Below are 27,403 nucleotides of genomic sequence, written 5' to 3' on the forward strand. Positions count from 1 at the left end.
CAAATGTGATGCGAGAGCTGGCCCTCTTGACTTGAGGCAACATTGCACTCAGTTTTGGTAATTGGGAATCAAGAGGAAAAACCTATCAGGAGCTTTCTTTGTACGAAGGAAAATATTTGCTCACTTTCAACATAACTTTGGACATTATTTTAGCTGACAGACTCATATTCCATCCTGTTAACAGGTGAACCTTTACCAAAATACTGTTGCTACACAATCATTGCATCAACAAGCAATTTATGCTGTTAATAATAAATGCTATTAGTTTAAATATGTTATTCCATTTACTACCATTCTATACTATAGTTAGAGAATGTATACAGTATACTATCTGAGATCCTTATACTTCACAGATATCCATGAAAAACAGAAGAACCCCAAAAGAATGAATGACAGAAAAAACATGAGAACCCCAAAGCCCCTTCTTCCCCCTCCCCCACATAAGCCAGCAGCAAAGCATCAACCTTCCCCCTCCCTCCTCCATTTTCAGCAGGAAGTGTCAGTGCCCACCACCCACCAAGCAGCAGAAAAGCCCCCAAAGGGAAAACATGGTATTGGAAAATAGCACGGCACAAAAACATTTCCAGCACCAAGCAAAACAAAAATACAAAATAGTTCAAAGACGAAACGAAACAGTGCACTGATATGGATTCAACAGGACCATTAATTAGGTATTTCCTACCCCACTAAGCAAAAATCTATATATAAAACATAGTCTTGAACTGTTTGCTCTCACCTGCGAAAACTTAAGTTGTTTCTTAGAGTGATACTGTTTGGAATTAAATACAAGATCCCTGGATTGGTTTCTAGACAGGGAGCTTGTTACGTGAAACTAAGCCTTTCCTCAGTCCATTGTTGAAGATACGCTACAAGCTAATTTTGATATCTCTGACAATCGCTTGCATGACTCACTTTGCTTACAAACCTCGCAAGATGCAATGTTAATAACTAACAACGTATTTTTTTTAAACCAGATGCCTTTTTATCCCTTCTGGGCATGTCATTGACTCTATTTTCAGCTGCAGTATCATCTCTCAAGAGCTAGCAACAAAACATCTCTGAAAAATGAGATACCTTATCTCCTCAGGCTAAGGATTTCTATTATTACATACTCTATTGAATTCTTTATTTCTTTCACAGCTGTATAAAAATTCAATAGAATCATTGAAATCGTCAATATTTCTCCCATTCTTACACTTCCAAAGATGGTGAAAATTCACAACTAGCAGTTATGCTGCTGAATGTTGAGTGAACAAACTTCACAACTTTATCCCAAACTGTTAGCTATATCCCATCCAAAGTTCTGAATGATGAAGGAGAAAAATCATAAGATAAATATTTTTTTAAATAATGCAAAATGCTATAAGTATTCAACAAGTCAGATGGTATCAGTTGTGAATGTTTCTGATCAATAACTGTGTCAGAACTGGATAAGTGCTAACATTGAATATGGATGGATGGATTGTGAAAACAAGGAGGACCTCATGCTAGATTGACCTCGAAGGAACACGCCATGGAGCAAAAATTCCAGAAAGAGAGGAAGTATGTTTGAGAGCCCTGTCAACTTTGGTAATGGGAAAGCCATGGAAAAGTAAAAGGTTAGGCATCTCCAAGGCACTGATAATAGTATCTTTGTAAGCAAATCAAATGTGACAGGTATTTAGAACCTGGAATGTAGTCCTTACAGGAAGCCAAGTGGGAAAAGGTGGAGCAGTCAGTAGGCTTTTAATGGACAAACATGAGGAAATCTGCAGATGCTGGAAATTCAAGCAACACACACAAAATGCTGGTGGAACACAGCAGGCCAGGTAGCATCTATAGGGAGAAGCACTGTGAACGTTTCAGGCCGAGACCCTTCATCAGGACTAACTGATAGGAAAGACAGTAAGAGATTTGAAATTAGGAGGGGGAGGGGGAAATGTGAAATGATAGGAGAAGACCGGAGCGGGTGGGGTGAAGCTGAGAGCTGGAAAGGTGATTGGCAAAAGGGATACAGAGCTGGAGAAGGGAAAGGATCATGGGACGGGAGGCCTAGGGAGAAAGAAAGGGGGCGGGGAGCACCAGAGGGAGATGGAGAACAGGCAGAGTGATGGGCAGAAAGAGAGAAAAAAAGAGGAGGGGGAAAAAACTATCAGGGATGGGGTAAGAAGGGGAGGAGGGGCATTAATGGAAGTTAGAGAAGTCAATGTTCATGCCATCAGGTTGGGGGCTACCCAGCCGGTATATAAGGTGTTGTTCCTCCAAACTGAGTGTGGCTTCATCTTGACTGTAGAGCAGGCCATGCCAGAATGGGAATGGGACGTGGAATTAAAATGTGTGGCCACTGGGAAATCCTGCTTTCTCTGGCGGACAGAGTGTAGGTGGTCAGTGAAATGGTCCGTAGATGCTGCCTGGCCTGCTGTGTTCCACCAGCATTTTGTGTAGAATTTTAATGGATATTGATCACCAAACTATCCCCAGAGAAGATTGAATTGTCAAGAAAGAGAAGGATGAGTCCACAAACACGAGTGAATCTGCAGATGATGAAAATCCACTAAATGCTAGAGGAACTCAGCAGGCCAGGCAGCATCTATAGAAAAAAGTAAACAGTCAACGTTTGGACCGAGACCCTTCATCAGAACCATGTCCACAACATCCACAATAATGTCTTCCTTTGCCCTTAGATTTGTTTTCTGTCACCTTCACTAGGATTCCATTATCAGACGCATCTTCTCGCCCCTCCACTTTCAGCTTTCAGAAAGGAATTAAATCTTCTATTTCTCCCCAAATCTTCTTCATACTACTTTTTGATGCAACATTTGTCCTGCTCCTTTGTTAGTTTCTATAATCCTGGGGCCCTAATAGACCTATCAGGTTAAAAAGCAATTCACTTGCTTTTTTTCCAATGTAGTGATTAACTTTCAGTACTCATGATCTGATCTCCCCTGCACCGAAGAACCCAGATTCGGATGATTGAGAGCACCTCTATTCAGCCCACTTTTAGTGATCCTTAACCTCCAATTTCATATCACTTTTAATCTCTATCCAACTCCCACTCTGACTTTTTCACCTTTGATCCCTGACATCATTCCAAGTGTGTCCAATCTAAGCACAAGAAAGAGATGCTTGTCTTTTGCTTAGGGACATTGCAGCCCTTGGTTCCAACATTACACTCAGTGATGTCTGGTAACCAGCCATTCCTGTCTGTGTTGGGGTGGCCACTAACTAATGTAATTTTCCTCTTTCCACAGATGCTGCTTGATCTGCTGGGTATATTACAATACACTCCCTCATTTCAGGTTTACAGCAACCTATCAATTCCACACATATTTTTGTTTCTAATTGTTGGAAGCGAAGTGTGTTGTCACCAGGGTAACACGGGTCCCCTGCCTGTAACAGACACTTTGTCCTCTATCCACTCCACAACTTATAAAACTCTTACTGTTCACTTCGGCAGCTGTCAGGAAGAGTGATTGGAAGCAAACCGTTTCTCATTCCACTGATGCTGCCTCATTGCTTATTTCCAGCATTAATACTTTTGTTTCAGATTTCTCTCATTTTTTTTGCATTTGTTTACTCCTTTTTTTAATCCTTTGTCTTTGCGTTTTAGTTAGATTTAGTTGAACGTGGGAGGAGTGACAGTCAGCTCCTATTTGATGTAGAGCATCAAATTATCAGGTATCTGTGCTCTGATTGGTCTGGAAGGTAAGGTGCCTCAGGTTACCACTGCGGCGACGGGTGATGTAACGAAACGTCAAAGTGTCTAGCCATTCAAGTCATGTTCTGGTGAACTCTTTCACCTAAATCACTCACTTTCTTTTCCTTTCCACAGTTGTTGACTGACCTGCTGAGAGTTTCCAGCATTTTCCATTTCTTTTTGTTTCATATTTTGAATGTCTGCAATATTTTAAGCAGATAATTTTCATGCATTTCAACAATCTTTTAGGCAGCCTAGATAATTGACCTGATCAAGCCTCACGGGACATATTTTATTTGGAAGTGTGGACAAAGGATGTGCCCCTTCTGGAAGAGTGGACAGTGAAGAATTATGCACCGAAGTTTACTGGAGTCTTTAGCACACAATTACAAATAAAACCTTTACTACGTACAAATTAACTATGCTGCCTGACCTGCTGAGTTCTTCCAGCGTTGTGTACGTATTCTTCGATCCACAGCATCTGCAGTTGTATTAACTAGGCAACTTGTGTGTAACTCCCTCTGCTGGTGAACAATATACATTACAGATACAACTGCATTGCAATGGATAATGAGAAAACTCAGCACTTGTACACCTCACTTGGAAGCAAAACATGGTGACAGATTCGGAAATTATTTATTTCATTCAAAGAACAACTCAATGGAAATAAGGCATTCTATATTTTGCACCCGCATGCCCAGATTCTGGTGACCATTTTCTGTTTGTATTGATGGAAATGTTCCAGCTTTGTAAGCACCACAGATTGGGAGGTCCCCTATAAAGGATTTGGTCAGAATGGGAAGGCTTCTGAGGAAACAAAAAGGCCTCACACAGGTGAGTATGTAACAGAGAGGAGGCAACCATTTATGTATGACTTTCTGCCTAATGTCGTTCCATTTCAGGGCTTGGGTGCAATGAGACAAACACACCTCAGACCCAACATGCTCTTGCAAGTTCACAGCCAGCAGCTGCTTCGCAGAATCTGATAACAAATTATAGAATAATTACGGCAAAGAAGCAGCCCACTCAGCCCAGGGAGTCCATGTCTGCTCTCTGCAGTCCCATTGCACTACTCCTTTTGACAAAGGGAGCAGCCTTCATTGAATTGTGATAAGTGACCACCTTTTGAGATAAATGGTTCAGAGAAGTACAGTATCCATACGTGATGCCATACTTGTCATTGGAACAGGAATGGGGAGACTGGAAGGAAGAGTGAGTACATTGTAAGTAATCAAGCGAAGATATCAGAACAATTCTGCCTATATAATACAGTGCAACAGTCCTCCCTGGATGGATACCCGCCACCCCACCCTTACCGGCCTGAATTATCCGCTTGAATTGCTAGCAATTCAATGCTAAGAATTAAGTTACATTTTAAGTAAAATTAAGTCATCATTGACACTAAAATTTCATTTTTTAGTATCAAGCCCGACCTAAGAAATCTCAGCCTTGTTACTAAATTTGTTTACAAGTTTTAATTCTAATAGATTATGCTTAAGCCCTAGTGATTAGAGAGATGCTGGCTGTGCTTCAACCTGTAATTCAATTTATGGGAATGTTGCTAAGAGACAAGATGGCACTTGAAAGTAATTTTTCCCCCTTATTAACATTTAAGTAATAACTTATTTCATTTAACTTATATCTTAAAAAGTAAAAAAATATGACTAGTCAGACTACCTGAAAAATAATAGATAATAATAGACCAAGAACAACCTGAAAGTATTACTTAAAAGAAACTGGAGAGAAGAACATAAAATATATTCAATGCACTGTCTTGTCTGACATTGACAGACAGTAAACTATTTAGCAACAATAATGGTCTGAGAAAAAGGACAAGCCTTTAGAATGCAGTTCAGGAAAGGATCAAAGCACAGGCAGAAATGTCAGAAGCACAGGATGCTACAATGATTAAAACTTATGATTTATGAACAAATATAAATTTATACGGATGTTTGTTGAAAATGGAAGGAGCTTGGTTTCCTATACTTATTATTATTTTTCTTCCTGTCTCTGGTTCTGCCAGTGGTAGCAGAACATTTTTGAAGGCTTTTGCTTTTCAAACAGCTTCAAAGCAAAACAGCAAATGGGTGTGTACTTTTCCCCAAACACTTCGATTTATGATACTGTGTTGAGAAACATGACCCCACACCCCTAACCATCTACTAAAGTTAGTTGAGCATTTACTTCAGCCATTTAGGAGAATATCAGACTTTATTAAAAAGGTTTCATTCATATTGAACTTAATTAAAAGGTGGGCGAGTGCGTAATGCAGTATTATAAATGACGCAAAGTTCATTAGTACACAATGACTTTCAACACACTGGTACAGGGCAGAAGGACGAGCTAAGTGATGATTGGCGTATGACACCATAATAAAGTCAAATCCAGTCTCATCTTGGTAATTTGAGAATGTATACTAAAATAATTAAATAAATCAGAATTTTATAGAAGTCTCATCCATTAATGGTAATCACAAAACAACAGGATATTTAAAAACACCTTTTGGCTCACAAGTGCTGGTCAAGAAAGTAAATCTGCGATTTTTCCTCAAAGGTAACTCCAAAAGCAACAACCCATTTACTCGTTCAGAGTTAATTACAAATGGAGAATAAACGATGTAATGGCCTGCAACATTTTGCGTCCTGTACATGAAAAGAAGTTTATTGTAAGACATGCTTGCAGGAGATTGTTGAATTGTTCCATCGGAAGTGTGGCACAGGAGTAAATAATGCTGCCACCTCTCGGGTTCAATCTTGACGTCCAGTGTCGAATGTTTGTCATTTGTACATTCTCCTTGTGACAATGCAGGTTTCCCCAGAGTGTTCTCTTTCTCTCCTGCATTCCAGAGACATGCGGGCTCGTAGCTAAATTGGCCACTATAAACTGCCCTCAAATGTGTAATTGAGTGGTAGAATCTGAGGGAAGTTGGTGGCAATATGTGGGGAATGAAACATGATTAACACAGGATTAACGTCAATGTGTAGCTCAGACCCTCTGAGCCCAGGGGGCTAACTCCCTGCTGTGTAACTCTATGATTCTACCAGAGACAATAAATATTGTACAGTATAAACTGCACAATTAATACACAATTAGGTAAAGTGACTGAGAGTGTGCATTTTAGAAATGTTTTGAAACTTGCTGGTTTTTGTTCAACAATGAAGTATTCAAATTTCTGATTCCAAACAGCAAAATAAAATCTCAGTACATTAAAAACAATTCAAACATCTGACACAAAATGTGTGGAGAAGAATAAACATTTAACTTTTTAGGATGATACTCTTCATCAGTCCAGCATCTGCCTTGTGTTCAAACTATCTAAATGACCAGAACCATCAACAAGTTGTTGCAGACATGAATTTTAACATTTTATTACAAAATCTACCATATAAATTTCAATGATTCTGAGAAAATACAGTGTGCTTTTATAAATGCTCCGAAGGGCCCTATGTTATATTTTTTCTAAGATTCTACATGCATTCTACATTGACATAGATATAAAATATTTGTAAAACAAATTAAATTATATTGACTGCGTTAAAATAGTTTTTTGTCCAGTCCTCTGTTCAACATCTTTGCACTATTGTCCAAAGATATATTCATTTGTTGAGAAGGAATTTTTTTTTAGGTTCTCACTCAGAACTGAAGGTGTAGTGAAATGCCAGAGAAAGGATTATTATCAAAGTTCACGTATGTCACCATATACAGCCCTGAGATTCATCTTCTTGCAAGCATACACAGTAAATATAAAGAAACAAAAAAACAAGCAAAATAATAATAATAAATAAATAAGCAATAAATATCAATAACATGACATGAAGAGTCCTTGAAAGTGAGTCCACATATGGGAAAAGTTCAGTGTTTGGAGCAGAATTTCTGACAGCGATCTGCTTAGCCTATAAGAGTGGAAGTATTTAATATGTCTCAGGCATGCATATTGTCTGAAGTGGGCAGATTCACAATGTAATAACTACATCATAAATGCCATCCAAGTCTAAAGTCATTTCTTCTTTTGATAATGAAGCAGAGTGAGGCTCCATGAAAAGAGAATCAGAATTCGCCCTTTGACTCAGATCAACATCTCATCCTATTTCAGACTGTCCAACTAAACCATCCTTCCCCCACACCACAAATTACATTGTAGAAGTCAGTATTTTATCAAAAATTGTGACCAAGACCATACCTTTTGCTTATACTAAACTTGCACATTTTCATAGGCTTCTCCTTGCAGTGTAGCCAACATTGAATTCCCTTCCACTAAGCTTTCATCATACAGATAGTATACACTCAAGCAAGTGGCTCTACTTTGCACTTAAGACAAATACTGAATTGGTTTGCAAATTACATAATGTTGCAAGGTTCAACCCAAAGCAATAAATGGTTTTGGTTAAAGAAGTACCTCTCTGGCTCATTAAAAAAAATTACTGTAAACAACTTTGTTATTTTATGTTGCAATATACAGTATATTAAAAACCATATTTTGCAGATTGGGAAAGCTGAGGTTCTAAAATATAGAAACATAGAAAACCTACAGCACAATACAGGCCCTTCAGCCCACAAAGTTGTGCCTACCTTAGAAACTACTAGGCTTACCCATAGTCTTCTATTTTTCTAAGCTCCATGTACCCATCCAAAAGTCTCTTAAAAGACCCTATCGTATCTGCCTCCACCACTGTTGCCGGCAGCCCATTCCACGCACTTCAAAAGTAAATTAAGAAATTGAAGATCACCACTCCACCCATACTCAAAGCCCATATTTTTTTCCAGTCACTAACTTTATCACATCAGCTCGTCCTTCTGAGACAATGATCGCTTACTGTGTATCCTCCTTTTAAAAGTAAAGCATTCCTGCATGGAAAACCATGGTATTTTTAAATCATAAAACTTGTCTTTCTGAATGAATTAATATCTGTTCCATTAAATCTCTCTTATGGAAAAATGTTGTATCCATATTCATCCGAAGATATACTACGAAGATGACTAAAATAGATTAATATTAGTAGAGATCACAAATACCATTTGTACAAGAGATTTGTTCTGCACCTTATTCCCAGAGGATCATAACCACATAGTTTGATGTTCCCACCACCACATCAAATTTCATAGAGTGAAATGTTTTTAAATATAATCTGGAGTTCCAAGGGGACTAAAATACTTGGAGAAACTTTCTTATCTCCTCAAGCAATCCACACATAATGTGATAGTTATAAAAGTTCAACAAAGAGCTGCTGGATTTTGATAATGTTCAGAATAAACTATACCAACTTACCACAAGTATAGATAACATTGAGGAATTTGCGGATGCCTGGATAACAGGGGTCACCAAATTCATAGGAACTGGCATACACACTGCAACTTCTCTTCCTGTGGCATCGTTTAGTCATAATCTGTAAAGCTAAGGTTGACTGGCAGTCTGGAAGAAACACAATAAATAAGACATAATTAGAGGTTCACATAATTGCACTAGGTTTAATTATTTCAGCAACTTTCTTTAAAGGTTATATGCATTTTCATTCCACATTTACATTTACTTTGGACTTTCATGAATAATAAAACATAAATTAAAATAATCACTTAGGTCTATATTTTTTAATTGATTAAACTTGGAAATCAGTATGACAAAAACACCTCCATGTCTTCATCAATTAATCACGTCTTTTGATAACTGCCAGAAGAATTTCACCAATGGTAAATAGTATGGTGGTTACGTATTGGTGGTTATGCGGGTAGTTATGCGTTGGTGGTTATGTGGAGTGATTATGTGGGGCGGTTATGTTGGCATGTCAACAAATATGATCAAAAACTTCTTTAGTTGTACTGTGGAGAGCATGCCGACAGGCTGCATCACTGTCTAGTATGGAGGGGCTACTGCACAGGACTGGAAGAAGCTGTAGAAGGTTGTAAATCCAGTCAGCTCCATCTTGGGTACTAGCCTACAAAGTACCGAGCACATCTTCAGGGAGCGATGTCTCAGAAAGGCAGCATACATTATTAAGGATCTCCAGCACCCAGGGCATGCCCTTTTCTCATTGTTACCATCAGGAAGGAGGTACAGAAGCCTGAAGGAACACATTCAGCGATTTAGGAACAGCTTCTTCCCCTCTGCCATCCAATTCCTAAATGGACATTGAATCTTTGGATCTACCTCACTTTTTTTAATATACAGTATTTCTGTTTCTGCATATTTTTAATCTATTCAGTATGCATAATTGATTTACCTGTTTATCTATTTTTAAATTTTTTTATTACTATTATAATTTTCTCTGTTAGATTATGTATTGATTGAACTGCTGCTGCTAAGTTAACAAATTTCACATGTCGGTGCAAATAAACCTATTCTGATTCTGGTTATGTGCAGTGGTTATGCATTGGTAGTTACGTGGGATGGTTATGCGTTGGTTACGTGTTGGTGGTTACGTGCCGGTGGTTATGTTGGGTAGTAATATGTGGTAGTTAAGTGTGGTAGTTAAGTGTAGTAGTTATGTGTGGTAGTTAAGTGTAGTAGTTAAGTATAGTAGTTATGTGTGGTAGTTATGTGTGGTAGTTATGTGTGGTAGTTATGTGTGGTAGTTATGTGTGGTAGTTATGTGTGGTAGTTATGTGTGGTAGTTATGTGTGGTAGTTATGTGTAGTAGTTAAGTATAGTAGTTAAGTTTAGTAGTTAAGTATTGGTAGTTATGTGTGGTAGTTATGTGTGGTAGTTATGTGTGGTGCTACCAACACTTAGTGATTTTGAAGCTATCAAATTGTTACTTAGCATTCAGTAGTGCCAAAATAACTTTCACTTCCAGCTGCCTACCGACAGGTTGAAAAAGTACAAAGTTTGCAAGGATGTTGCTGGATTTGGAGGACCAGAGCTACATGGCGAGATTGAACAGGTTAGCACTTCATTCCTCATAATGTAGAAAATAGAGATTTGATAGCGGTATACAAAGTTATGAGGGGTATAGGTAGCGTAAATTCAAGAGGCTTTTTTCACTGAGGTCCTGTGGGTCTGCAAGCAGAGGTCATGGGTTAAGGGTGAAAAATGAAAAGTTTAAGGGGAACTTGAGGGGAAATTTCTTCACTCAGAACATCATGAGATTATGGAACGAGTTGCCAGTGCAAGTGTGTGTATGTGAGTTTGATTACAATGTTTAAGAGAAGTTTGGATAGATGAATGGATGATAGGGGTATAGAGGACTTTGGTCCCAGTGCAGGTCAATAGGAATAGGCAGTTTAAATGGCACAGCATGGACTGGATGGGCCAAAAGGCCTGTTTCCATGCTGTACTTCTCTGTGACTCTATAAATCTCTACTGATATATCAGGGTTAACTCATTCAAATTACATCAACTCTGACAATGTGACAGCACCTCTAATCTGGTCTGAAAATGAAATGAACAATGTTTTCCACTGTACCCGCCACAATTACCAGCTGGATAAACCAGCACACAAAGCCATGTAATACTATACCAATTAAAATTACATTCAGTGCAAATCAGTATAGGCTTGTACACCAGCAACAGGCAACATCTAAATCTCTTCTCCAGTGGATACATGAGGAATGAATTTGCCATCTCCAGTCGAATATAGTGAAATTCCCCGCCACAGATCTACTCCAGCAGCATCTGGGTGTAAAGTCAGTTTACTGTACTTCTGGCAGCAGTGCAGATATGTGTAGCCTCAACTGGTATTCTCTAATTTTAATAGCCTTTAATTTGTCCAAGAATATTAATAAATCCAAGCATCTGTTACATTGCAGAAATGGTAAAACAGAAATTAAAAGTATATATAATTCATTCGGAAGACAGGTAAAAAGTGAATCCATTTCCATCTGCTATCAATCTAATGCAAACATCCAATCAAACAAGCTCAGCCTTTGTACATCACTTTCTTTCACCAGAGTAGTTACAGTCTTGAGACAACTATGATTCTTGCTGTAGGTTATTAACATCCTACTAAATTACCAGATTCCCCTGCTGGTAATTCTCAAGCTCCTCAACTTCATATGCTATGAATCTGCTCACAATTAAGAGGATGACCCTGGAATTTATGACCAGAGTTGGACAGTAAGGGTGTGGAGATGCACTTTTGGCACCATCGAACTACAGACAGACCCGAATACACCCAAATGGAATGTCTGCATTAATATTACGGCAGATCTCAACTCTTTTAAGGTCAGTAACTTTTGAAAACCAGAAAACCACTCAAGTCTTTCAACAAAGTCCCTTGGCAGGTTAGCAAGGTATGAACAAAGTTCAGTAATAAAATGGGAATTACCTTCTTTGTCCTAGTAGCTATTTTTCCTTATAAAATAAACCCTGATATTAGTGGGGAAAATGGAAACAGCTGGGGAAGTGGAGACTCCACTGCTCAGAATGTCAAAGAATTATTTTAGCAAACTTTAAACTCTGTGTCCTCTCTGGTCACAGAGCAGGGGCTGATAATAGAGGGAAGTGTAGACAGCTGGGGACCAAAGGGGATCACTGGTCCAGCTTCTATTGCTTAGGATGTGGGTGTCATTGGATGGGGAAGAATTTTGGTCATAATTGGGAAGAAGACAAATTGGGCGCAGTGTGCCTAGCTGCAGTTTTGGGGAGTGCTGCCTGACTACGATGATATTTAATGAAAAAGGATGGGAAAAGGCTGCTGGCCTTGACTGTGGGGTTGTCAAACTTCCTGGTGATGACAGGAGTGGGGATGACTGGCAGAAGGAGATTATGGGCATGGAACTGAGATGGCCAAATGTGCCCCATTGAAGTGGAAGTGTTACCACATTTGGGATGAGAAGCTGCTTGGAACATGAGAGGGAGACATAAAGAAGCATGGGGCCCAAGACTTAATCATAAGGCTTGGTGGACAATGCCACCCCTCCTGACTCTGAACGATAAATAGTAACACTGAACAAACACTGAAGTATGAATTGTAAACCTGGATTTTTCAGCTTCCTGTGGCCCAGATCCAGCCTCCAGCAGAGATGGCTCTATGTGCACAAACATGGATTGATTACCAACTCTCCATCTCCGCACATTCAGGTCTCATCTTGAAATTACCAATCAGAACAAATCTGTCCATGTACATCAGGGTTCTGCTTTCGTTCTTGGAATGTACTGTGCATGGACTTGAAACAACACTTCTCAAATGGAACATAATTGGAATGACAACACAATATTGATAGACAAAGTACTTTACTTTAGCACCAAGGGAAAAAATACTGCGCTGCCCCAATCTCTTGTCATAACTTAAAGAAGTTCATTCCAACTTCTAGAGCAATAAAGAGCTGCAGATTTCTTGGTGTTCAGCATTCTGCTGAAGTTCCAACAGGCACAACTCCAACATAAATCCAGGGTCAATACCTCTTCCACTTGTTTTGTCAGCTCTAATCCATGCTTACACAAATATTTTGAGATCTGAAGTAATATTAATAAGATTGGATTTTTTTTGCTTATCACTGGCTTTTCGTTTACAGTCAGTTAAAAAGCGAATCATATTGCCTAGCAGGGTCATCTTTGAGGATGAATGTATCCATCAATATTTACAGTCTTTTAACATCAAAACCAGCATAACACCTAGATGGGTACACATAACATCTGGAGTCCTTAAAAGTGGGTTAATTTATTTATTCTGTTCACCTTAATTTGAAATAAACAGAGAATGACAGTTCAAAGAGTAATTACTGGTAAATTACTCAACTGCTCCATGCCTTCCTCTGCCTCTGCCCAGTAAACAGTGAAGTCGGCTCCAAGTAGTTAGTCATTGTGTAAATCAGAGGCAGGAACTGTGAAATATTTACTTTCTGAATTCACTCCTTTCATCTATCCTGAAAATAATTGATGTTGAAGTAAAGTCATTTAGATAAAAGGGAATCAGCCAAAGACTACTAAACCATCCCAGAGGTGTAATAGATTCTAATTAACCTTAAGTCATGAAGAGTTTTCACAAATTACACCCCTCAGGTCACCAGAGTGTTCTACTGTATCACACAGCTCAGTCCCTACCTTGCTGCAAGGCAGAATCCTCACATTACTGAAGACCGAAGATCACTGGAGAGTTTTAAATCTGGTAAATAAGCTTCGCTTGGAAAGAACCAACTCAGAATGAGGGAAGTTAGAATGAAGGAAAGACTCAAAATGAAGGATTTTGGAGGCAGCAATTCAATAATTATCCATTAGCAGCAGCTTATGCAAACTTGTTGAATTGAATTGACTTTATTTCTTACATCCTTCACATACATGAGGAGTAAGAAGCTTTATGTAACGTCTCAGTCTGAATGTGCAAATTACAGTAATTTATAATAAATTGTATGTACAATATATACAACAGACCAGTCAATATAGCTTAGAAATACAGTAGTGTCAGCATGAATTAATCAGTCTTGTGGCCTGGTGGAAGAAGCTGTCCCCGGAGCCTGTTGGTCCTGTCTTTAATGCTGCGGATAGTAGCAACTGGAATAGTTTGTGGTTGGGGTGGCTTGGGTTCCCAATGATCCTTCGGGCCCTTTTTACGCATCTGTCTCTGTAAATGTCCTGAATCATGGGAAGTTCACATCCACAGATGCACTGGGCTGTCTACACCACTCTTTGCAGAGTCCTGCAATTGAGGGAGGTACAATTCCCATACCGGGCAGTGATGTAGCCAGTCAGGACGCTCTCAATTGTGCCCCTGTAGAAAGTCCTTAGGATTTAGGGACTCATGCCAAACCTCTTCAAATGCCTGAGGTGAGTCTTTGAGCTTCTTGTCAAGCCTGGATGGAACTGGAACTGTGGTGTTGAATGCTGAACTGGAGTCCAAGAACAGCATTCTCACATAAGCATCCTTCTTCTCCAGATGTGTAAGAACGGTGTGTAGAGCAGTGGTTGTTAAATCATCTGTCGATCTGTTGCATCGGTAAGCGAATTGTAGGGGGTCCAGTTTGAGTGGTAGCAAGCGGCAGGTGTAATCCTTGACCAGCCTCTCAAAGCATTTGCTTATTATTGAGGTGAGTGCAACAGGACACCAGTCATTCAGACGTGTTATCTTGGTCTTGTTAGGTACAGGGGCAATGAAGCAGGAGGGCATTCTACGCTGGGAGGGGGAGAGATTAAAAACATCTGCGAACACACCTGCCAGTTGTACTGAATACTGATTGCCCGGTAATGTAACAGCTAACAGCAGGTGACTTCTTTTCCAGCCCTCTACCTCTCCCACCCACCAAACCTCACCTCTCACCTTCTAGCTAGCCTCCTTCCCCTTCCCCAACCTTTTTTATTCTGGCATCTTTCCTCCTTCCTTTCCAGTCCTGATGAAGCCCGGAACATCGACTGTTTATTAATGTTCATAGATGCTGCCTGACTTGCAGAGTTCCTGTGTGGGCAGCAGTATCACTCCACTCGTCTTAATCTGTTTGACTCGTTGTAATGATTTTAGCATGACGAACATGATGGGACTGGCTCAGGTAATATCAATGGATGCAAGAATTGATCCTAAAACGTACAGGATATAGTTAAAAGTTCTAAAACTTTCAGGCAAGGGAAAATGGTTTGATTAAATAACGATCTTCAAAACTTGCCAATCAAGTAGAGTGTCCCACTGTTAGCTTTGCAAAAATATTTCCCCATCTGTCTCTCTGCTGCCATTGTTGGAATGGTACTCAGTTGCTTTATTGGCACTGCCATTACAGATATTGAGGGCCGATATAACCTACTAAGCAACACGAAAAAGTCTTCATTGTCTTCCGTACCCTCTGATACCAACATTGAACCTGTTCTACTACAGCTGCGATCACTGCAGGCTGCAGCCTGTAACTTCCCTTTAAGGAATGTATTTTTGAACTGTCTGGACGAATAGATGGCTTTGCAACCTCCTGGCGAATTAGGCGAACCAGAGTCTCAAGAAAGCAGGTATGGTGGGGATTGGGAGGGCCGACACTGTATTGAGGTCGGATAAGTTCTGAAATTTTAAACATTTTTTCTACAATCCAGTCTCTTTCCCTTGACTTTTTTTTTGTCTGCTTCAATATTGAATTTTTCCATTCTTTGTACAACTGTTCATTTTCTAATCCTTAAGTCTCATCAGTTGAGGAGATAATCTATTGGTTCTCCATTTCTGGACAATGTTTCTCACCCTCTGCATGCCACCTTGGCTGAACAGAGGAGCTCTGTTAGTAATAGACTAAGACAACTGCACTGCTCCAAAAGCGCTATATGAGGTCATTCTTACCCTCGGCCATTAGGCTCTGTAATGAATCAACCGATAGCCGGGGCAATGATGACCCCCCCCTCCCCCAGTTAGACTGTTATTATCTTCTGTTTATCACACCCTGCTATCGTAGACACCCTATGCAATACTGTACAATATTACCATCACTTCCAATCTGGATGGTGTGAATGTGCACCTATTACTGTATGATATTATGGTAATTCTTGCACTACCATCTTATCAACATGAACTTGGAAATCTTCTAAATCTTGTAATTTGTTTTTATTCTTTCTTACTTCTATTCCAACATTTTTGTATATCTGTGCACTTGTAATGCTACTGTGACACTGCAATTTCCTTTGGGATCAATAAAGTGTCTATCTATTGATTTATCATTCCCAGAAGCCCTGTCTTTCATGGTCAGTTTGCATTTTCCACTGTACAGAAGGGTAAATAATTTGAGCTTTAAAGTATAGAGCCAAATCTAACCTCCTCTTTAGCCTGTCAGCTTTGGCACTGTAAACCTAATTTTATGTTAGATTAATGTTATGTTCTGAATCTGCTATGAATTAGTTCAGTGATTCTCAATGATTAATTTCATTTAATAACTACACCTTACTTGCAGACAAGCTAAGAGATATAATTTCCTCAGGTGTTGCAAAGTCTATATGTATGTTACACCCTAGGGAAGGTTTTGCTGCTAATATAATGGTTTTTCTGTAGAAGCACTGCAAATGTAATTGTCTTTCTGTAGCAGCAGTGTTTGGATTATGGTTAGAGATAACGGGGGTTTTGGAACGCTGTCCAATGTGGTGATTGTTTTTTTTCTTGTTGTGTGCCTGAGACCAAGGTTAGTTAGTTAGTTAAAGTTAAAGTCTGTCATCAGGCCGGCATGAAGCAACTGAGAGTACGAGACTTCCCCCCCCCCCCCCCCACCCACCCTCCCTGATAGGACGCCAGTCTATCGTGAGGTTAACCCCAAGCATTTTGGGTGGACTGGAGCAATGTATGGTTGTGTGCCTTGCTCAAGGACACAACATGCTGCCTTGGCTGGGGCTTGAACTCACGACCTTCAGATCACTAGTGTAATGCCTTAACCACCTGGCCACGTGCCACACTGAGACCGAGGTGATCTGGGTCTTTTATTCAGTGAGAGATGAAGAGAGAAGACACCGGAATGGAGAGGTCATAGACAGCCAGATGGAGTGGACTTGGAGTGGGGTCGGGAGTCATCGAAGCCCTGGGACATCGATGGAGGACCAACGGAAGGGAAACAGTGAGCTCCAACTTGTGCACGTTAGGCTGCTTGATTAAAATGGGCCCTTTTCTTTTTGTTTTTCTTTACTAACCCTTTAGTCAAAGTCAGGATTGTAAAGCTAAATCATTTAACCGCATATGGTGTGCTGTCTGTTATTTTGTGGTACTGATTTGTAACAGGGGAACAGATCATACAGCATCCACAGAAACAAGAGATTTTGCATCTCAGATTTCACATGTTTGGTGGGGCCAGGGACTGTCTTCCCTAGACTAACGCCACCGGCTGAACCAGAGTGAGGAACCTGAACATGCGTGAGGCATCCAAGCATCACAAGTAATACCAAACACCATTATCAGTAGATGGTGGGATCCTCAGGAACATTGATGTGCAGAGGGATCTTGGGGTGCAAATACAGAGATCCTGATATTGGAAACATAATGAAAGAGGGTGGTAAAGAAGATGTCTAAGCATAATTGACCTTATCAGTCAGGATGTTGAGCAGAAAAGGTGAAAAGTCAGGCTGCATCTGTACAAAGCTTTGACTAGGACACATTTGAGTCTTGTACTTGTGGTCACTTTATTACATAATGGACGTGGTCACTTTGGAGAGGGTGCAGAAGATGTTCACTGGGATGTTGCCTGGAGTAGAGAGAGAAATGCTTGATATTACAGTTAGATGGGCTGTATTGGAAGCAGTGTGTTACAGCTGCTATTTTTAACAAGCTTCCCAGTGCTCCCAAGTCATAGCGTTTTGCATTTCTTCCTGGATGTTTCTTCTCCGTTTTGATTGGTAACTGCCCAGGGATTCCCAAAATTTAGTGAAAAAGTTTTATTTTTTCAAGGAAGCTTTGAGAAGAGTCTTGATACGTTTTCATTGCCCTCCTGTCGTTCCCAGAGGCTGCAGTAGAATGGTCACTTTAGAACTTTGGTATCCAGCATGAGATGACAGCAGAGTGGTAGTGAAACATTGATAACAGGGAACTTGCCCTGGGAGTTGACACTAGTGTTTGGTAATTTATCCTGACAATAGAATTGGAAGATTTTGCAGTGATATCACTGGCACTACGTCCCCAGTGCCTTGAGGTTCCTCCAGAAGGAAGTCCATGTCTCTGACATACATAAGACTTCAGGGATCACTGCTACCTGGTAGATAATGAACCTGCTGCCTGATTTGTTGTCTTGGTTTTCAGTCCTTTTCCTAGTCAACCAAAGGCTGTGCATTGCAGGTAGTGCTGAGATTCATGGCAGTATCTGTTCTAACCCCAAGGTAATTGGTTCATGTTTTCAGGCTTCTGAGAATAATCAAATAATTGTACTTTTTGATCAACTAAAGGCATTGCTCTAACACTGATGTAAGTGTAATCCTGACACAGGAAACTATGCAAAGAGACAAGAGGATATACAGATGCTCTTATCAGCCTTATCAGCTGTTGTAAGGGCCTTGTTCAGAAGGGTTTTTAATCTACTGTTAAGATAATAACATTCAGAAAGCCCTTCAACACACAGCTTTGCAAGAAAATGCTGTCAAACCCCATGCTTAGCAATTTATCCATCTGCACTCCTCCCCAATAGCCATGCTGATCCACAGTGCCCGATGACAGCATCAATGGACACTTAAGCTGAGAAGGAAAACTTCCACCCATGCTCCAGGACTACTGTAAACAAGGCCTAGCAACCTTGGAATGAAGTGGCAAGTCTGCATTGGGTTCTCCCTCCTTTGAAACTTCTGATACAAATAAAGATTTGAGATTACATCTCGTTCACCTATTAATCAGTATCTAATGGTCTTGGTCTTCCATCTCTTTCCCTCTTCAACCAAAAGCTGTGCTGTTCCACTGCAGGTAGTGGTGAAATTCCTAACTAATGTCAGCCCTCATGCAAGCTAACTCTAATACTTGTTCCATGGTCTCAGGCTTCTGAGAATTTGCAAATATTGTGAATTTTCATCACCTGAAGGCACTATACTGACACCAGTCTTTCACCCATTAGTATCCATTGGTGTCAAGTTCGGCTTTGTCATACAACTAAATGAAAGACCATTCCTTCGGATCATGGTGCACCCACAATATACACAGCATATCACACACAGCGCATAAAACAAAATATAACCACAAGTACATTAAGAAAATACAATTCAAAATGCATGTGAAGTGCACAGCATTGGTAAACAACAGACAGCACAGTAAACAGCTCACTGCCCTCGTGCTGAGACCTCTGTGTCGGCAGGGTATTCGTTAGTCTCACAAACTGGGTCTGGCAGTCCCGGTCCTGATACTCCTTTACCTTCTTCCTGATAGCAGTGGGTCAAGGGATTATGGGATGGGTCTGCATTGGCTTACACTCTCTTTACACTAAATGAGTTGTCCCTAACCCTTCCTTATGTTACAGTGAAACTGTATCTGAACTTTTACTTTATAAGTGATAGTATCATGTCACCAACAGTCACTTTCATGCATCCATTAACAACGTTATATACACAGGAACAATGCACAATGAACAATACTGAATATTCCAGCATCGCTGTGCTTCATTTGCATTCTTCCTTTGTCATCTTGACAGGCCCCGAATGGAAACCAAGAGAACCTGTCATCCATGTAAATCATGGTGTCTGATGTAAAAGGACACAATACTTTCTGAGTTAGAAAGTTACAGGGCAATAAACACTTTCTTTCGTTATCCCAAAGAAATCTGAAGATATCATGAGGAAACAAATAGATGGAGAGCACTAGAAATAAGTTATTCGACGAGCAGTCCGAAAGCAGACTCTTTTACTTTCTACTTATCTAACTTAAAAGCCTCATGCCTTATACCTCAGGGACAGTTGTAGTGATTGATATGCAGTTATTGGTACAATGGTTCTCACTGTCATGCTGCTCACTGACAAGAGATTGCAAATAACATTGTCAAATCCTCTCTGCTCAGGTTCCACACCAATTCTTCTAACTACATTGTTATACCCAAAATTACAGCGTGTATTTGTATTAGGAGCATGGCATCAGGTTTCTAGACAGCTTGCTTTTAGGTTTGGTATGAATGTCCAGATCAAAATTTAAATAATGGTTCGCTAGTGGCAAAACCTGAGACGGTAAAATCCTGCTATCAGGAAAATATGCCTTGGGAAAATGCAGGTACATCACTCCAAGTAGTGTTCATAAAATCTGTCATCACAACATCAATGAAAGTGGAGCCAAAGATGCATTTTATATGCCTGACTTGAAAAATATATCATGATTCTGGGTGATTAAGTTACTCTCATGCTTCAACATAATAGGCCCAACTTTCCTGGTGTTAACTATAGACTGAAGCTTCATTCATGTTCTAACTCAGTATTGAGAGGAAAACCTACATGTGCAAAGAGCATGAACCACAAGACAGAAGATTCTAGTCAACGTTTTCCTTACCCTGCGCAACTTTCCACCCTCAGTGGATGAAGGTTCCAGGTTCATTTCCATACAGATAATCAATGCTCAACTAACACACTTGTTCCGGGGTGGGGGGCGGGTGTATTACCTGCTGGCGCTTAAAAGAATGAGGATTGAAATCTATGGAATTTTGAAAAGCTTAGCGTGGACATGGAGAGAATATTTCCTATAGTGGGGGAGAGTAGGACCGGAGGGCACAGACTCAGAACACAAGGGCGTTCCTTTAGAACAGAGATGAGGAGGAATTTTTTTAGCCAGAGTGTGTTGAATCTATGGAATCCATTGCCACAAGCAGCTGTGGTGTCACTGGGTACATTTTAAGCAGAGGTTGATAGGTTCTTGATTAATAAAGGCATGAAAGATTACGGGTAGAAGGCAGAGAACGGAGTTGAGATGGATAATATATCAGCCATGATAGAGTGGCAGAGCAGATTCGACGTGCCAAGTGGCCGAGTTCTACTCTTGTGTCTAATGGTCTTACAGTCTTATACCTGATGACTTAATAAACTTAGCATTGTTTCTGTTCCTCGGTTCTCTCAAATGTATTACCAAATCTTTTGAACCAGGAAAAAATTGATAATTTCACTCTGGCAAAAGGTTGAGAATCTGTGAGAGAATCACCAACAGACGTTCAGGTCTCTGACTTACTGCACGTGTTCAGACTGGGTATACATGCCCTAGGAGACACTGCAGTGTGTGAAAAAATATCAGCGTGAACTGTGGACATGGAGCAAATAACCCTATCCTTATGAACCTCCTCACATGATCTCCTGTGCCTACACTATTTTGAAAATATGGCTAGACTCAGAAGCCCAGGTGAGTTCAACTTAGTCCTCTGGCCAATAGGTTATTCCTCTGCCCCTCGTACTCTCAATGGGACCTCCTTAGAAAAGAATGCTTCTCCTCCAAATGACTGTATGGTCCAAGAACCAGCTCATATGCACAGTGAATAAGATGATCAGTCTATGGTTTGGATGGCTGCGTATAATAGTCTAGCTGGAGAGAGGAGAACACTAGAGTGCAGTAATATTCTGGGCAGGCACATACCACTGTGAATACAATACGAAGCATGAACATGTGTTTTCTTGGACATTAATCAATAACAGAATAAAAGGAGGAGGAAGAAGAGTAGTAGTAGCTACTGAAATCTGAGGTAAAGGCATATCTCTGCACTCTGTGTCGCATGTAAGAACTTTTTGGGCTTCTTCCTGAAATGGGGCCACACTCTTCATTCCTCTTAGTACAAGGGCTAGTTCCTATTTATCAGCTGTTTTTCCTTCCACTTAGAAAGAGCTAATCAGTGAGCAGTTCCAACCATTAAGATGACACAAAACAAAATCCATGTGCCAGTCAGAGTGAGATGGCCAACACACGCCACTGCAAATGCACATGCAACTGTTTGAGCATCCTGTAGAACGAGTGGCTTTAAGAAAATCCTTAAATTGTCATAGGCGTTCATGACAAATTTTGAAAATGGTTCACAAGATTTGAGGAGGTAATTTATAGTTTATACTTGGTTAGCATATTAAAAATAAACATCACAGTTATGATGTGAGAAGGTCAGTAAAATGTTTTTGCTCTGGTCCATCTGGGCAGTGCACTTACACCTGTGTTCACTTTTTATTAGTCCAACCAATAATAATTATGCGTGTCTTCTCTGTGTAGAGAGCTATCCATCTTTCTCTAAGTTACCACAGAGAAAAACACTTTTATTGATGAATGGCAAAGGCAGGTGGCAGGGCCTCAGTTGTAACAAGGACTAGGCCCCCAGTGCAGGCTCGAGGGGCCGAATGGTCTACTTCTGCACCTGTTGTCTATTGTACCAGTGCTGCTTGTTTATAACTGCCTGGGAGAGAGGCATCAATGTCGGTACGCTCTACCGTACGGTGTGGTGCACCATCCATGCTGGAGATGGTGCTGCTCTCCAGTGTTTGGCATGGCAGAAGATCATTGCGTTAGTCTGCAGAGTGCTGCAACATTCACGGACTCAGGGATATAGGCTATTATTTTTTCTGTGACTGTATTTTACTGCTGCCTTATACGTGCTATGTGCGCCTTGTGCAGTAAATAACTGCTAGTCAGGTGCTTCACCTGGGCCCCGGAGTAACGCTGTTTACTGGCTGTATTCATGTACAGTTGAATGACAATTAAACTTGAACTTGAGTTTGAGATGCTGCAAATCTGAATTATAAGAGAATACTGGAAATATGGTATGTGCTAGATTGTAACTACATGTGCTGTGTGTGACTACATAGAAACATAGAAAATTGGTGCAGGAGTAGGCCATTCGGCCCTTTGAGCCTGCACCGCCATTCAGTATGCATCTAGCCTGTCCAATCCCTTTAGAATTTTATACATTTACATATACTGTGTATTGCAACTTGGCCCCAGGGGAACAGTCTTTTGTTTAGCTGCATACATGTGTAAGGCTGAATGACAATGAACTTGAACTTAGCAGGTCAGGTGGCATCTATAGAGAGAAAAACATACATTTCATCAGACTGATCTGCTCAGTATTTGCATAACTCTCTTTTGTATTGCTGGGTGACCATGGCAGGTTTACTGGCAGTTGTATGATTGACATCCATACAAACCTTGTCAAAGTTAATCTTTGTTCCTGTCCTCTCACAAAAATACTGGTGGCACTGGGTGTAGATTTCTAGGAGTACTAATCAAATATATGTTTGTGCCTAACCATGGTGTTTTATTAAAACACCTATTTTGTTATGAGTGATTTTGACTTCACCTGTACAATGTTGTAAATGCAGGGAATCTACACCTATGCAATCAAAATCAATACTTGCTCTCCTACTGTTTGTCTTGCTGAGATCAGCCAACTCAAAACAGTGTAAGAAGTACACATTAGAAAATGGTTCACAAAATGTGTATAAAATGTACAGTAAATAATATAAAACTGTTGAGATACGATTAGAATTTCTATTGCAAGCTATCCCAAGGCAAAAAGCGGTACAGAAAGACAGAACCTGAAATATTTCAGCCCTTTTCAAGACACAAATTGTTTCACAGCTATTCAGGTGGCTTGGAATGAAATTTATTGTTTTTAAGTATACAAATACCGCAGCAAGTCAGCAGAATTAGAAATAATGGTGACGGTAAATTTACCACTTAGAATTCTGGGCCACTACTCTAGAGACTCAAGTTCAAATCTCACCACACCAACTGGGAGAATTTAAGTTCATGCAATTTACTAAATTTGGGATTAAACTACTCTCAGCGCAGACCATATCCAGGTAATGAAGGCCCAGCTTGCTGACATGCCTGAATGTGAATAACCTCCCAGAATTTTAAATTCAAAAGACTTGCATTCATTACCTGAAGACTTCCTGTAATTGGTGGTTATTAAATTTCTAGGCTGTCACAAGCAAAATAAATAAATCTGGTTCATTAATATCCTATAGAGAAGGAAATTTGCCATCATTACCTAGAGTGGCCTATACGTAACTCCAGACTTGCCCTTGCAGTTCACTCTCAGCTGCCTCCTCATTTCCGGGGTAGAGATGGGCAAAGAATACCAACAATGCAAACAGTGCCAAAACTCCAAGAATAAAATAAATACAAACCTAGTGACAGATTTACGTCAACTACATATGTCAAGACTGCAGAGAATTGTGAACAGAGCCTAGTGCATCACAAAAACAAGGCTACCCTATTGGCTGTGACTACAATTCCTTGGGAAGGCAGCCAAGGACCACTTGGTCATTCTCTCTTCTCCTCCTCCCCTTGGGTAGAAGATACAAAAGCTTGAGGACATGTATCACCAGGCTCAAGGACAACTTCTGTCTGCTGTTATCAGACTATTAAACTGACCACTTACAGAGTCATAGAACACTATACTACAGAAACTACACCTACACCATAGAACACTAAACCGCAGGTAGTTTGACCCACCATGCCGAACTATTATGCCTCCTAGTCTCATCGTGCTGTGACCCATTGTACCATAGCCCTCCATACCCCTTACCCCCCTTCCCATCCATGTCGTTATCCAAGTTTCTCTTAAATGTTAAAATTGAACCCCTAACCACCACTTCCACTGGCAGTTCGTTCCACACTCTGAGTGAAGCAGTTTCCACGCATGTTCCCCTTAAATGTTCACCTTTCACTCTTAACCCATGACCTCTAATTATAGACAATAGGCGCAGGAGTAGACCATTCAGCCCTTTGAGCCAGCACCGCCATTCACTGTGATCATGGCAGATCATCCACAATCAGTACCCTGTTCCTGCCTTCTCCCCATATCCCTCGACTCCCACACACCCTCAGTGGAAAAAGCCTTTACCCTATCTATACCCCTCATGATGCCTCCATCAAATCACCCCTCATTCTGCTATGCTCCAGAGGATAAATCCATAACATATTCAACCTTTCGCTGTAACTCAGGTCCTCGAGGCACGGCAACATCTTTGTAAATTTTCTCTGCAATCTTTCAAACCTACTGATTATCTTTCCACCAGAACTAAAAACAATATTCCAAATTAGGCCTCAGCAATGTCTTATACAACTTCAACAATCTTAACACGATAAAGATGAACTTTTGATCTCTCAGTCTACCTCGCCGTGCCCTTTGTCATTTACTTCTCGACCAGCACTGCACTTTATCTGTAACTGAAACACTAGATTCAGCATTCTGTATTTCTTTTCTCCTTTTGTACTACCTTACTGTATTTTTGTCTGGTATGATCCCTTCGAGTGACATGCACACAAAAGCCTTTCTCAGTATCTTGGTAGGAATGACAATAATAAACCAATAACAATTACCAATTAACAAAGCAATTCAAATGTCAGCTAAATGTTTCTTCCTTAAAAAAGCATAGCTTAAAAATTGACTGGCAGAAGTTCAAAATAGATTTTATTATCAGAGTACATAAATGTCACCATATGCAATGGTGAGATTAGTTTTCTTGAGGGCATAGCTAACAGATCTATAGAATAGTAACAGGATCAATGAAAGATCAACCAGGCTGCAGAAGACAACAAACCGCGCAAATGCAGATATAAACAAATAGCAATAAATAATGAGAACATGAGATATAGAGTCCTTGAAAGTGAGCTCATTGGTTGAGGGAACATTTCAGTAAGGGGGCAAGTGAAGTTGAGTGGAGGAATAAACTAAAATCCTGCTCTTCCCTTTGCATCCCAGAAAACCTTTGGTACAATTCTGAAGCAGATCTTTAACATATTCTATGACGATCACAGCTGAAGCCTGAAGAAACCTTCTAGCAAGTGCAATCAGGATATTATGCACATTCATTTTAGATGAATATCTGTAACACTTAAATTTTTCATTGTGTTAATCATGCATTTTGGAATAAAAAGCTGTTCAGGAACCATTGCTTTCCTTTACAGATGGAGCTAATGCCAATTTTATTCCAGCTATGAGGAGAAGCTCTGCACACGCACATTAAGACAAAGTAGTTGTCAGAAATTTTATAAAGCTTACGGTTGGAGTCTTGAAGCATCACTTCAATTATGTCAAAACAAAAATAGAAAAGCAGGGTCTCGGAGCACATTCTGTTCTTAATGTCATCTTTGCCATGCAATAAGGGTTAAACACGGAGCTTGAGTAACAACAGCCTGTTGGCAGAACAGATTGTAGAAACATTAATGTCTCAAACAGGATATTGACAATGACCAAGAGGGTGCTTCTACACAAGTACCTACACTATCCAGGGAAACTTTTTGCCAGGTGCTTGTGTAAAATAAATCCAACCAAATGTTTAATTATTTGTTTTGACAAGGTGTTGCATTGACATAAACTCAGACTAGTGACACAGAAAACAATCCGCAACATGATATTTCAGGTTGCTTCAAGGAATCCCAGAATTATTACAAAGAGGGAAGCTATTTGGTTTTTATAGTCAGTGTCTGTAATAAGTACACCAACCCTATCAGTTCTGTTCCTTAGTTTGGAAATTACTTCCTCTCAGAATTCAAGGGGAAGAAGATGGAAGTGAATGAGTGAAGTGGTGGAACACAGGGAAAGTCTCCAGGACCATGAGCACACTTACAAGAAGTGCCGCCACAAGAAAGCAGCATCAAGAACCCCCATCATCCAAACCATGCTCTCTTCTCACTATTACCGTCAGGCAGGAGGTGCAGGAGCCTTAGGCCCAATGCTACTAGGTACAGGAAGATTTATTAAACTACAACTATCAAGCACTGAACCAGTGTGAACCGATTCTCTGAATTAACACAGAACTGATTCCACAAACTACAGACTCGCTTACAAGGACTGTACATCTCATGTCCTCAGTATTTCTTATTTGCACAATTTGTCTTCTATTGCACATTTGCTGTTTGTTCAACCTTTGCTTCCGTATAGTTAATGATAAATTCTTCTGTATTCTTTTATTTTCCTCTACATGCCTACAGGAAAGTGAATTTCAAGGTGGTATATAGTGACTTATAAGTACTTTGATAATAAATTTACTTTGACTTCAAGAGCTGAGAAGAAACAGAACACCAAACTGGCTTTTCCTCTTTTGAATCACTCCTAATCTACTGGGACTCTATACCAGCATAGAGTCTACCTGTCTACATAAAGCTGTCATTCTCAAGGACTCCAGTTTCAGGGCTGAGGGAGACTTGCCCAGCAAAGGTGCACTCAGTTTTTATCATGGCTGGACTATGATGTAGGATGTGGGGTGGAGGGGCTTGAAGAAGCAAGTGAGAAAGTGCAGGAGGGGATAAAGCAAAGGACGAGAGAAAAGCAAGTGGGAGGAGTGTCTGGTGCAAGGAAAGAAGAGTGGAGCCATACAGCAATGTGCAATTATTCAGGGGTCAGAAAGAAGAGAAAATCTGTTGGGAATCCAAGCAACACACACAAAATGATGGAGGAACTCAGCAGATCAGGCAGCACCTATGGAAAGAT

The 27,403-nt window shown here is 40.2% G+C and overlaps 1 protein-coding gene across 2 annotated transcripts in view; it reads right to left on the minus strand.

Annotated features, from left to right (window-relative positions):
• The window catches only part of LOC132400540 (protein eva-1 homolog A-like), a 296,591-nt gene that overhangs the window by 98,703 nt on the left and 170,485 nt on the right, over positions 1-27,403 (minus strand). The window contains exons 1-2 of one of the 2 annotated variants that reach the window (XM_059981586.1): positions 25,973-26,006; positions 8,943-9,086 (exon numbers count right to left, since the gene is read on the minus strand). In XM_059981586.1, the coding sequence (XP_059837569.1) occupies positions 8,943-9,086; positions 25,973-25,991 (163 nt within the window). In that variant the 5' untranslated portion in view covers positions 25,992-26,006. Of the gene's footprint in view, positions 1-8,942; positions 9,087-25,972; positions 26,007-27,403 lie in introns of those variants that run through there. The other variant, XM_059981585.1, reaches the window with a different exon arrangement.

The sequence above is a fragment of the Hypanus sabinus genome, chromosome 10 (assembly GCF_030144855.1).
Source record: "Hypanus sabinus isolate sHypSab1 chromosome 10, sHypSab1.hap1, whole genome shotgun sequence".
Classification (NCBI taxonomy): domain Eukaryota; kingdom Metazoa; phylum Chordata; class Chondrichthyes; order Myliobatiformes; family Dasyatidae; genus Hypanus; species Hypanus sabinus.